The 13,685-nt window shown below is 51.1% G+C and overlaps 1 protein-coding gene across 1 annotated transcript in view; it reads right to left on the reverse strand.

Annotated features, from left to right (window-relative positions):
• Positions 1-291: 291 nt before the first annotated feature.
• The window catches only part of NINL (ninein like), a 114,004-nt gene continuing 100,610 nt past the window's right edge, over positions 292-13,685 (reverse strand). The window contains exons 20-24 of the mRNA XM_020281782.2: positions 9,934-10,092; positions 9,100-9,213; positions 5,687-5,833; positions 3,877-3,990; positions 292-1,164 (exon numbers count right to left, since the gene is read on the reverse strand). Coding sequence (XP_020137371.2) covers positions 973-1,164; positions 3,877-3,990; positions 5,687-5,833; positions 9,100-9,213; positions 9,934-10,092 — 726 coding nt within the window. The 3' untranslated portion in view covers positions 292-972. The remainder of the gene's footprint in view (positions 1,165-3,876; positions 3,991-5,686; positions 5,834-9,099; positions 9,214-9,933; positions 10,093-13,685) is intronic.

Genomic DNA, 13,685 nt, shown 5'->3' on the forward strand with positions numbered 1-13,685 from the left:
AAAACAGGCCAGACACAGTGGGGTTCATGCCTATAATCCTAGATCCTGGGAGGCCAAGACAGGAGGATCACTAGAGGCCAGGAATTTGAGATCATTCCCAGGAAACATCAAAAACTGTCTCTAAAAAAAAAAATAGAAAAATTAGCTAGGCGTGTTGGCTCAAGCCTGTAGTTTCAGCAACTTGGGAGGCTGAGGCTGGAGGATCACTTGAGCCCAGGAGTTTGAGGTTGCAGTGAGCTATAGTGATGCCACTGCACTCTAGCCTGGGCAACAGAGTGAGACCCTGTCTCAAATAAAAAATAAAATAACGTAAAATAAAAACAAGTCAATTTTAATAGAAAAAAATTATTACAAATACAGTGATTCTTTTCATATTACAGTAGTACATTCTGATAAACCAAATGGCTATAATTTATGTATATTTCAGGTATAAAACTATACTTTTTTTTTTACATATAGTACAATTTCCAGTGCGATGACGTTTCAATGAGGAAAAGATTGCATTCACAAATAAACACCATCATCCCTGAGTCCACAGAAGATAAGCCCTGCCCAGACATCCCCCCATGGGGGAGCAGTCCCTAAAGAAGGGGCTTCCCCTCCTTTATCTCCTGTTTGACAGTTCACAGCGAGTGAGGCCCTTCCAGAAGGACGTGTGTACAGACCCACCGTCCAGAGTTCTAATGATGTAAGGCCAGAACAGAGAAATGGCAAAACTCTACAGAGCCCGATTTTGCCTTTTTTAGCTGTTCTTTGCTGAGAGCCCCCATAATTCATCTCACCATTGAATAGAAAAATTGAGAATTTTCCAATGGGAAATTACTCAGGACTGCCAATAAAAATGTAGTCTTTCGCAACATGTATATTTCCCCAGCATCTGGCACGTAGTAGAAATCCATTAAATGTGTGTGGGGCGAGCAAAGATTCACAATCCCCACGCGGCCAAGGGTGCCCCTAGGAAAGGAAAGCCGTCTACACAGACAGGGCTGCGGGAGCAATCTTACTGATGAGTTTGTTGAGAGCTTGCACTTTTTCTTCCAAGATGCGGCTTTTTTTCTCAGCACCTCGTTGCTTCTGTTCGGTGACCTGAAGCGCCTTCACCAGGTGAGCATTTTCCACATAGAGCTCCTTGAGCAACAGGTTGGACTTCGTGTTCTTTTCAAACTGGAGAGGGAGGAAGCCACACTTTACTGTGAATCTGGTACAGAAATGCTGCAGACCAACCCGCCCTCATCCACGTTAGTTCAAACCCTCGTTTTGGATTCTTACAGTTCTGACACACAAATACTGGACATAATGACAATTTTTGTTATCCTGGCATGAGGGATGAAATTGAGAATTTGCTGAACTGTGGTAGAGAAATTTTAAGGCAGCTTTGTGCTATGAAATGAAGACTTAAGACCAAAATCAAGTCCTCAAAGGCCCTGTTATTCAGTGCAATGTAAAATAACGAAATCGTAAGAATGAAGAAAGTGTCTGGTTCCTCTCAGTGTGCTCTGCTGGCCATGATGTCACCCAGGACATACTGTATCCACCCTCACAGCAGGGGCGTGGGCCAGTTGCCATGCACACAACAGCCAGGCCACACAGGGGTCAGCAATGGGAACATGAGGCCACTGTAGTCCACGCCACATTCACTCACTTGCCAGGCAGCTACTGAGCGCCCCCACGTGTGCCCCCTGCTCTGGCAACAGCCCTGCTATCATGGAGTGCAGATTCTAATAGTAAGAGTAGATGGAAAACATGCACAAGGGTGCTAAGAAAACCCAACAGGGGATAGAGCTGGGGGCCAGGGGTGCCCATTTTGACCCGTGAGCAGAGACAGCCACTGTGAGCAGAGATGTGAATTAAGAAAGGGAGAAAGCCACAAGGCTGTCTGGGCGTGAACGCTGCAGGCGGAGATAAGAGCATGCACAAAGGCCCTGTGGCTAGTACATGCTCAGGGTAACTGAGCAGCTGCCAGGAGGCCACTGTGGCTGGAAACCATGGCTGAGGGGAAGGCAGAAAGAGGAGTTAGGGCTTTGAGGCAGAAGCCAAGGAGAGATCCAAAAGAACTTCAGAGGACACTGTAAAAACTCTGCCACCTACTAAGGGACATGAGAACACTGGGTGTTTCTGGGCAGAGGAGGAACAGGACCTCAGTCACATTTTAAAAGGATCACTATTGCCCCTGTGCTGAGAATAAAGGAGGAAACAAGGAGGCCAGGTAGCACGCAGACAGGGTGGTGAGAAGTGGCTGGGTTTGTCCACTTTGAAGGTGGGGCTACAGATTAAATGTAGACACACGGTGGGGGGTAGTCAGCCATGACCCCAAGGTTTTGACCTGAGCCAGTGGCCAGGAGAACAGGAGTGCCAGCAGGTGAGGTGTCCAGGGTGCGGGAGGTAGTTAATGCGGAGGGGGCGCTACAAGTTTTCTTTGGGCGCTCTGGTTTTCCACTGAAACCAGCAGCAAATTCACAGCAAGAAGAGTTCAGAGGAGCTGCGGGCCCCAGGGAGGAGGCAGGGGAAGGGGCCTCTGCAGAGGCTGCAGGACAGGCCTGAGCCCCGTGCCCAGGGCAGGTGTGCTGGAGCCACAGGATTTAACCAGAATTGAGGTGCTGCCAGGCCAGAGGGACAAACAGTACGTGTGCACGGGAGTGACGGTGAGGTGGGTCATCAGAGGTCCTGACAGCTGGGCAGCAAGAGGGCAGTGGAGGGGCTGGGCAGGAGGGGCACACCCCTCCTTCCACAAAGGTCTCGAGTTCGGGCTCAGCTCCGGATCCCTCAGATAAATCGAACCATACTGGGTCACTATGGGATAAAGTATTACCCCAGGTTTTCACATCTCTGAATTCCGTCTAGCACTGAACGTCTTCTGGAGCCGCTGGTGTGTGGCCAGGCCTGTGGCCCCTACTACTGACACTGCCCCCACGCTGTCCCCGCCGTGGGTGCTCTGCGCCAGCTCTTACAGATCAGGACAGCTACGGCTACCTTTGTGTTTCTGCTCCCAGTAGCAACCCAAATTATTTTCCCCCCAGTGTGATTTCTTTTAAAATGTAGATCATATCATGCTCTTACTTAAAATCTTCCAGGGGTTTCTAACTGCCACTTAAGTTAAAACCCAAACCCCTGACCTTGGCCTACAGGACATGACGATGGGCCCTGCCAACCACACCCTGTCAGTTCACACCAGCCACGGTCACCTCCTCAACGGTCTCTGAGGGCTCTGGCCCGCGCTGTCCCTGTGCCTGCCGGGAATGTGCCTCCTCAGGTCCCCCAGCACACCTGGAGGCGTATGCATTTCCCACCTGGTGAGCCTTCCAAAATGCCACTGTGCCTCTGCTAGGGACACAGCTAGAGCTTCTCATGCTGGTCATCTGGAGTCTGCCCCATGCCAGCTCTTCACGGTGGTCCCAACCACCTTCCGTGCAGTGCCCTTCCCTTCCGTTCTCCCTCGGTCAGAGTTTAGCACGACCTCATCTCAGGGCCTATCTAGAGCAAGGCCTCGCCACATGGCAGGTGCTTGGGGCCGTCTGCTCAATGACTGAACAAGCAAATGAACGAAGGAATGCCCTTTCTGAAACTATGTGAACACCCCTCAAAAGAGATCTTAAGCCATTCCCAAAGGAAAATACATGCAAAGTACTACAGTGTAGGATATGTATTTGGTAAAATCAATCTTCTACTGGTTACTTTTAAGTGTTAATCTTCTGAAAAATATTTGCACATTCTCAAAATGAAGGTTAGACAGAGCCCCAGGTTCAGTGGTTGCAAATGAACACGGGTTCGCTGGAGTTCTGTGACGAGACAGCCTCCCGCACCAGCAGCTGCGCACCCGTAACAGGCAAACGCCCGGAGAGGCCGCGAACACGGACGTCACAGCCGCCCGCCACTCACCTGTCCTTTCAGCTCCTCCACTTTCTCTTGGAGGAGCATCTCCACGTGCTGCAGCATCATCTCCGCCTCGCCCAGCCGCTCCTCTGTGGCTTTCAGCTGTTTCTCATGTTCCTCCTGCCACAAAAGGAGGTTACATTTTATAAATGTAAATGGCATTTGTAAAAGATGGCGTTTTACATTGTGAAAAGAATCCTCTCAAGTCTTATTTACTCTGAAATGGAAATCAGCTAAGATGTACACATCTGAATGTGACTGTAGGTAACCTTTCATCCGCACAGAGCAACAGTTAAGAATGTCCCGCACGTGTCACGGCGCTGTCGCTTCACTTTGTATCACAGTTCAGGGAGAACCAGCAGACTGATGTGTCCTCAAAGAACCGGTCCTAGGATTTTAATTATAAACGACCACAACGTGAATTTCTCTAGATGTGTCAGTGTGTAATTCTAGAGGAGTTCTGATTAAGTTTCTTTGTTTTGTCAATAATGCATCATTGCTTAACTTTAGCTTAACAGTTTTGCATAATGTAAGGGTATCCTTCATTAAGGTTTATGCTTTGCAAACATCTGATTGTACCCACCTTTCAAGCCACGCTCCGACTCCTTCCACGAAGGTATCCCCTGCTCCCGGCTCCTAATCTCCCCTAATGTCCCCCATGAACTATGAACGGTGTTGTGAATTTCGGGAGTGAGCTGTTTTCTCAGCCTTCTGAATTAAACTCACACACGGGATACACACGCCAGAGACCATTTGGGCAGCACTCTGCATCTCCAGACGCCGCCTCACAGCCCCGGCACCCTGCCCTCTCCTCCCTCCCTCCGCTCCTTCCTGTCCTTAACTGTGCCCAGCACTCACCTGCCGCAGGCCTCCGCACCACTGCTCCTGCAGACTGCCCAGGTCGCCGGGCGGCCTGCTCCCTCTCCTCCTCCAAACCCAAGGGCCGCCCGCTGAGGCCGGCTCTGTTCGCCTGTCTGACTGCGTGGCCTCCCTGGCCACAGCACTGCTCACCACGACTCCTGTTTTATTTTCCATCTCGTTGTTTCCCCACCACCACTATAATGTAAGCTCAAGACAGCTCCAGTTTTTGCCCTGTGTGCTCATTTCTCTAACACCTAGATCAGTGTGCACCCAACAACCCACTGCAGGGACGGTGCTTGTGGGCCATATGTATGTACCTGTGGGCAGATTATTTTCATTCTGCATCATGGTTTCAGAATCCTTTAAAATTAGATGCATGATTTGAAAACTGGAAACACTCACATAAAAATCCAGTTTCTGGCTTTTCTTTGAAATCAGCACTGGCACCCTCTGGCCTGCGCTCCCACAATGCCACTAGGCAGGGGCTGGGAGCAGCTGCCCCTGGGACAGGTGGTCCCACAGCCCCTAGAGCAACTTCCTCACCACCAACACCACCTTTAAAGGCTACAAGCAGCTTGAGTGTGTCGCCCCTAATGTCTAGCGTGTGGCCTCAGAGCAGCCAAAAGACACACAGGCCCAGCTGCTGACCTGTGCAGCCCTGGAGACAGACGTGTCTGGGAGGACCTGCAGCCCCAGGCTAGAGGGACCTTCAGGGTCACCTGGCTCCCCACCACCCTCCCTTTCTCCCTGATCCAACCTAGACCCCTGTTGGAGAGTCCCTTATTGTCACAGTGAGGATCAGGACCCTGTAGCTTCCACACTAGACCTCAACTAGGCTGGAGGTGGCTTCTGGGCTCCCCTCCCCATGGCCTTGGGCTTCACACTCGGGCAGCTTTTGCTTGGGGACTGGTGATCCAACCTTGCCTTCCTCACACCCCTGCTGGCCCTCACTCACCTGCTGTGTTTGCTGGAGGCTGAGCAGGTGCTGCAGCTTAGCCACGTGGTCTTGAGGCACCAGCCGGCCCACCTGCTCCTGTAGCTGCTGGACCTCCTGAGAGTGCTGGGACTGGGCCAGCTTCAGCCTCCGCTGGGCTCCCTGCAACTGCATGGGAGAAGCGACGACTGTTCCGGTGTGACTGCTGAGAGCCTCGGGGCCAGTGGCAGACACAGCAGCAAAGGTGCTGGTGAGCTATTCTCATGTTCAAGGACACATCTGGAGGGGCAAGGCAGGCATGCTCCCTTCTGTGTGGTCCCTGAACACGCAGCAACACCCAGGAAGTCATGGAGAATCCATTTATTTGGAATTCTGACAGCCGAACTCCCATAGACCCAGAGCTTCTATACAATTAGAGTCAAGAAAACTGTGTCCACCATCCTATTGGATTCATGGGAGTATCAGGTACTGTTGCATCCACCGTTACTTTTTGGCATCCTTCACTACAGACTAATTCTTTTTTGAGACAGGGTCTTGCTCTGTTGGTGGGCTAGAATGCAGTGGTGTCATCATAGCTCACTGCCTCAGCCTCCAACTCCTGGGCTCCAGCAATCCTCCTGCCTCAGCCTCCCAAGTAACTGGGACTACAGGCATGCACCACCATGCCGGGCTAATTTTTAAATTTTTTATAGAAATAGGGTCTCACTCTTGCTCAGGCTGGTCTCAAACTCTTGGGCTCAAGCAATCCTCTTGTCTTGGCCTCCCAAAGTGCTAGGATTACAGGTGTGAGCCACTGTGCCTGGCCTAGAGCCTAGTTCTTTTAAAACAATAACCCATGTAAGCCAGACATGGTAATTTTCATTTAAGTGGAGAGTTTATACTGAGACACAGCTGCAGCCCGAGGTCACAGATCCTAATTAAACACATATGGAATGTTGAAGGAAGTTGGGGTCAGGTGTGGAATTAACTGCAGTACCTGGTTCCCAAGCCTATAGGATGACACAGCATCTGCTGAAGTTATGATTGGTTATTATTGCTGAACTATGTATAACTTAGTCAACTCTTTTTATTAAGCAACTGGAGGTCAGATGTAAATACAGTTCCAATCAATTTGACTCTGGAGGATTCATCTAGACCACACAGGATCTCCTTGGCACCCTAAAAGAGGTGGCCATGCCACCTCTTACCTGTGAGACCCCACAGACCAGAGCGGGAGTCACGGCTCCATTGAGAGTCACATTTGAGGCAGGTGTGATGTGACCACATGGTTAAGAGAAGGGAAGACGCCAGCTATTGCCACACAAGGAAAAGCGCGAGTCACTGCAGCCTGTGAGGGCCGGGACATGACCCTCGGCCCCAGCCTCCGTCCTGCCTGGCTGTCCCTCTGCGGTCACTGTGTGGATGACTCAGGAGGCCGCATTATCACCACTGTCAGTGTGAAGCTCGCCTTTGTCTATGGTGGGGGTGGCCCCAGAGAGACGCCCCTGCACACTAGGTCTCCAAGCCCTGGAGGGCAGCTTATCATTTGAGATGGAAAGACAGGGAAGAACCAGTTCTAAATCGCATGCCTCCAAACACGGCCTCCTCCCGACTTTCCCATTTCAGAGAGTCATTCTGGCCTTCACCCCTCCCAGGTCTCAAGAGCACCTGGCCACCCAGAAAGGCTCCTGCCCTCCACCCTGCCTGCTCTGATGCTCGCTCTCTCTGACCGTGCCATCCCCACGGCCACCCTGGGACGAACCCGCTGACGAAGCCCCTCCACGGCGAGGCCAGGGTCTGGCCCCAGTGGGCTCTCCTATGGTGAGTGGTCCATAAACACCTGCTGAACAGAACGCCATCCCAGGCCTTTCATTCCATTCCAGGCTGGCCCAGCCGAATGTGGTGGGTGGGTGAGTGTCGTGGAACTCCCAGGTAAGGCCCTAAGGGACCCTGCAGCTCCTGTCTGCATCTCTCATGGCCTTGCTGCTGGGCTCCGAGCACTCCATCCGCAGAGGCCACGTGGGGGCTCCTGTCCACTGGGCTCCAAGCCACCAGCCAGCGCCACAGCCGGGCGCGCAAGAGCTGCCTTGGACGCCAGCCCAGCCGAGCCTGCAGCTGCCCAAGGCAGGCCCCAGGTGGGAAGGGCCCAGCTGAGCCCAGCCAGCCCACGGATCCTGAAGGATGATGACAGAAGGGCCACTAGGCTTAGGGGTGGCTTGTTATGATGTCATACAGAACTAGGACTGGGGTCCCCACAGGCTGTGACGTGGCAGCACTGTGCTGGCTTCCTGGCTAGTACCTGTCCCGCCTGCTCTGTCTGTGGCCTTCGGGGGCCTTCCTCATCTGAACCACCCAATGGCATGACAGTGACCACCCTGGCTTCCTGCATCTGACCCACCCTCTCTTCGCCACCCCAGGGAGCCCTATCTGCCTGTTCCACACTATCCTGTGAGCCCCTGCTTCCCTTATGCTGACTCGCAGCCACGTGCTTTTGGGGGGTCTTCCTCTAAACCATGAGGAAGAAGGGGACACCAGCTTACACGGACAGACCTAAGCGAGGTACCTTCTGGACCCTGACATGGCTGGTGGCGGACGGGACCCCGGCGGGTGTGGAGCCCTCTCCGGCAGCCTCGGCAGTGGCTCTCACCAGCGGGTGCTGAGTAGGCGCTGGCTTTTTCAGCGGGCTCTTACTCCTGAGCCTTGAAGGACACAGACTGGCCATGGAAGCTTTTAAGGTTCCTTTTCATCTTAAAAGGAAGGGCACCCAAACATGCAGAGGCACCTCTGGGAAACTGCTACAGCGGCAGGGCTGAGTCCACAGGAACCTCAGGAGCACATCAGAGGCCCCTCTTTCCTCCTGCAGCCCCGGCACTCCAAGTGTACCCCATACCCGTGTCTACACTGGGCCCTCGGCCCTCAGGGCATCTCTGGCTGTCACACACCTGGTTCCTCTCCTCCCCTTGGAGCCCCTCCTCCTGCGAACATCCCCTGGGAAGAACTGTCCCTCCCAAGCCCGAGGTCCCCGTGGGGCTCGCCCTGCACACGTCTGTCTGTCTGCCCCCGACTGCAAGCTCCCTGCCGCAGCCTGTGTTTGCACCTCCTGCGGCTTTTCCCCCCATAGCCAGCAGATTCCACGGTGTCACGGCATGCACGTGAGTATGTGCGCACGCGAGGCAGGGCACAGAGCTTGTGAGCCAGACACCAACCCTCAGGTGCCACGCCCATATAACTTCAGCTCCTCCATGACTCTTCACGTGACTTGCTCAAGACCAAACCAACCATGGGCTAGGGCAACTTCAGTCCTGGGCCTGTTAAGTGCCTAACTGTGTAACCTCAGGCCACATCAACAACCTCTCTGGGCTGCACTAGGCCTAGCAGTGCTCTGTTGGCATCACAGGGACACTGCTCCCAGGCTGGGACGGGAACCAGCACCTCCAGCCACCACTTGCACCCACCTGGTCTTGACTCTCTTCAAGGGTCTTTGTCAGTTCTGACTGGGACAGTCTCAGGCTCTGACATTCTTGATTCACACGTTCAAGTTCAACTTCAAGTTTTTGGATTTGGTCACTCTGTTTTTTAAATAATCAAGTTTACAAGTACAAGAAATATCTTAGCAGTCTGATTTGTGATTGATGCAGAAACTTCAGAAAATTACAGAAAAGAAAAAATTACAAAATTTAAATCCCCCAGGACCCCACCAGCCAAGGCTCACCCCAACATTCTGCTGTAATTCTTTCACCCGTCTACTATATGTACACACATCTATCGAGATGATGGTCTCAGAAAACATACAGTGTCCTAGCTGTGCTTTCTTCCTTATTATAGCTTGAGCATTTCCCATGACATTACATATGATTTGAAAACATAGGTTTTTGTGGCTGCACCATGATTTACTAACTCATTCACCTACTTTTGATGACTCAAGCTGGTTCCAATTTTATTTTGCTATTATAAATAGCACAGCAACAAAAATACTCCAGCTAAATCTTTCCTCAGTGCTCTTAAGATAAAACTTCCATAAGCTGAATTATGAAGTCAACGCATGGGGACATTCTTAAGGTACTTGCCCTCCAGGAAGGTTGTACCAATTTACTCTGTCATCAGCATTTAAAGCCGTTCTTCCCCTTTTTCTGGATACTGTGGATTTGCAAATGCCACTCAGTCCACTTATTTCTCCAGGGCTTGCTTGGGAAGTCACTCACCTTACTGCTGGGTGACGCCTCCCTTTAGGCTCCCAGAGCTTGTCCTAACCTGTCTGCGCCTGCCTCCCCAACCCGGCCCCCACTCGCCTGCTGCTCTCCCCGGCGCCCTGCCTCCTCCAGGCTCTGTGTGAGCAGCTGGATGGTGGTGCGACTCTCCTCATTCTGGGCCTGGCGGGTAGAAGCCTCCTCTCGCAGCTGAAGGACACTGTGGTTGAGCTGGGACAACTGATCCTTGTATTTCTGACTCTAAAGCAAAAAAAGGTTAAAACACAGATTTTAAAAAAAAAAGTTTTTAAACTAGCTCAATTCAGATCATTCATTTTTTTTTTTTCCTGAGACAGAGTCTCGCTTTGTTGCCCAGGCTAGAGTGAGTGCCATTGCGTCAGCCTAGCTCACAGCAACCTCAAACTCCTGGGCTCAAACGATCCTCCTGCCTCAGCCTCCCGAGTAGCTGGGACTACAGGCATGCGCCACCACGCCCAGCTAATTTTTTCTACATATATTAGTTGGCCAATTAATTTCTTTGTATTTATAGTAGAGACGGGGTCTCGCTCTTGCTCAGGTTGGTTTCAAACTCCTGACCTCAAGCAATCTGCCCACCTTGGCCTCCCAGAGTGCTAGGATTACAGGCGTGAGCCATGGTGCCCGGCCCAGATCATTCTGATAGCTCTCAATGAGGGGTGGCTTGCTCTCCAGGGGACATCTGACAATGCCTCCACAGACCTGATTGTCAGAATTGGGGGAGGGGAAGCGAACGGCATCTTACAACACAGAGGATGATCTGACCCCTAATGCCAGGAATGCCAAGGACAGAATCTCTGCTCTGTTCCCTACGAGAAACAGACGTGGTTATGCGCTGTGACCATCGGAACCATTGTTCTGAAGACCCTTCACATATTTCTCATTTCCCTCGTTGGTTATTTCTAATATATTTTAAGCAATTTTAAGGAAAAAACAACCTAATTAAACTTGACGTATATAAATCTCTTCAAAATCTCCTCTGATCTCTGTTGCTGAACATACAGATGTAGCTCTCGGCAGCGTGCGTGTGTTCATGAAACTGTATATCTTGCATCTCCCAACAGCTGCGGCCCAGCTGTGACTGGCGGCAAGCGCTGGGCGGTGAGCCGGCGAGGCAGCAGCGGGAGAGCTGGGCCTACGCGCTCTCACCATGGAAATTCTAGCTATTTTCAATTATTCATCGTGACTATCTTCACACGGACCACATTTTTGCCTATTTGCTCCTTCCCACAGCAGTTTTCAGGGCAGAGGGTGCCAGCAGCTCTCGGGGGTTTTCCGAGCAACGTCCGCTGAGCCACTCGGCACCGCTGGTGACACACAGCGCCTGCCCTGGGGACGGGGCTGCCGACATGTGACTTCTGCGGGTTCACCAAGCACATGATGGAACCCTGAAGTGGTTTCAATCTGGGTTCCCGTGAGGTTAGCAGGTATACACATCTTTCTCATGATGCTTTCTCATATTCCTCTCTGTAATTAACCCTCACCTCATCCTTACCTGGAACTGCAGGAACGCGGGCAAGAGAAGCTTCCACCTGCCATAAGCTCGTGACAGTCACACCTGGCATAGAGCTCACTCACATGTTTATTATACTTTATTGTGAAAACTAAATTGTTTTTTAATACCAATACATATTCATCCTGTCCTCTGAGAACAACTTTGATTTCATTAACAGAATGGAATCTTCCTCAACTCCTGAGATAAGCACACTAGTTGATTTTCTTCTATGCACCTTTAAAATTCAAACTATTAGTTTGGAAAAAATTTCAAACTTACAGACAGCAAGAATAGAACATTGCAAGTGAAGCCCACACACCCTCCAGCCAGACTCACAGCGACAGCACCTTCCCCGTCTGCTCTGCCACCTGTGCTCTGTGCACACACACATGTGCACACACAAAATCCCTTCTCGCCAGCGCAGCCCTGCCACGCGCCTCCTGTGCACAGGAGTGCTCTCCCCACGGCTGCTGTGCAGCTACTCTGCAGGACGGTGGTCCTAACGTCCCCACACTGTAGCTTTGTCAACTTGCCCGACAATGTCTTTAGAGCCCCCTCCCCAGCACAGGATCAGGTGGTGCCTCTGTTATGTTGGCTTAGCCTACTACAATCTGGAATGTTTCCACAACCTTTGCCTTTTACGACTTTGACATTATTTATCTTTTAAGAGACAGAGTCTAGCTCTGTTGCCTGGACTCGAATGCAGTGATGCGATCTTGGCTCACTGTAACGTGCAACTCCTGGGCTCCAGCAATCCCCTGCTCAGCCTCCCAAGTAGCTGGGAAGACCAGCGTGAGCCACCATGCTCAGCCAGCTTTGGTGTTTCCAACAATTACTGTTCTCCTCTCCCCTATTTTAATAGTTCATTTGGGCTTGTCTATTGCTTCCTTCTAAGCCAAGTGACATGTCCCTGGCCAGACACTGCACGGGTGACACTGTGACTTCTCAGGGCCTTGCATCAGGAGGCACTCATGCCACCCGCCTCTGGTGATGTTCATGTTGATCACCTCTTTGATTTCTAACTTTCATTCCTCTGGCTTTGTCACAGAAGCTGATATGAGATATCAGCAGCCATCTTCTGGGCATGTGTTAAAACAAATGGATATTTGTCTCAAATGTTTTTCCTAAATCTAACCAAATCCTTAGGCATGATTTCTGGTTTACAAGACAAACAAGTGACATGGGACCAGACTGACCCATACTCTCAGGAAACAGCTAGACAAATCCAGAATGTGGGATGGCCCAGGAGACAACTGTCTGGTCTTGTCCTAAAGGCAGTGTTGGGGGTCAGGGTGGGGAGGCAACAGTTCTGGACAAAAGACTAAGGGACACTGCAGCAGACTTGTAGTGTCCAAAGACATCTCCGACAGCATCTTCCCTCCCACATCCTCTTCCGCACCGTGACCTGGACACTCGCCCATCAGAGGAGCCTCCCTGGGGCTCCAGGGACAGGGTGGGTGCCACACGGAACAACTTCCAAGGAGGGGTCAGAGCCCTTTCACTTGGCCCTCAGGAACACTCACTCCCCGACGCCTCCCCTCATAACACCCCCTAAGGCCCAGCCCACAAGAGGAGAGGCCCACAGACACGTGGAACAACAGTCGCATGTGGAAGGAACCCCCCCAAGGACTCCAGCCCTGGCCACTCAGGTCACCCCAGCTGCACAGTGCTCCCCAGGCCGTCCAAGCTGTGCCCCTGGGAAGCGCAAACCACAGCCTCCCTGAGCGCAATCAAGCAGTAGGTTTATGCTAATTTTTTCTATTTTTGGTAGAGATGGGGTTTTGCTCTTGCTCAGGCTGGTCTCAAACTCCTGACTCAAAGCAATTCTCCTACCTAGCGGCCTCCCAGAGTGCTAGGATTACAGGCGTCAGCCACTGCGCCCGGCCTGATAGTTCAATACAATGTAATAGAATTGATAGTTACAAATAATGTGTCAACCTCAACTGGATCCTAGTGCCAAAAATTTACTATATAAGACACATTTTACTAACTGGAGAAATGTGAATATGGTCTGAATAATGACGATATTAATTATTGTTAAATTTCTTAAGTGTGATAGCCCTACAGTGATTGGGTAGAAGATGGAGTTATTTTTAGGACATGCCTGCTGAAATATTTAGGCGTGAAGTATCATGATACCTGTAACTTCCTTTTGTTCTTTTTAGTCTATTTTTTAATTTAAAATGTTTTTTAAAAATTTCTCTAACTTTCAAATGGTTCAGAAAACACACAGGAAATATAAAGACAGATGTAAACAGAACTAAAGCACATATGGCAATGCTAATATAGTTGCCTCAGTGCTGTGACATGTGGGTGATAACTG

The sequence above is a fragment of the Microcebus murinus genome, chromosome 16 (genome assembly GCF_040939455.1).
Source record: "Microcebus murinus isolate Inina chromosome 16, M.murinus_Inina_mat1.0, whole genome shotgun sequence".
NCBI lineage: Eukaryota > Metazoa > Chordata > Mammalia > Primates > Cheirogaleidae > Microcebus > Microcebus murinus.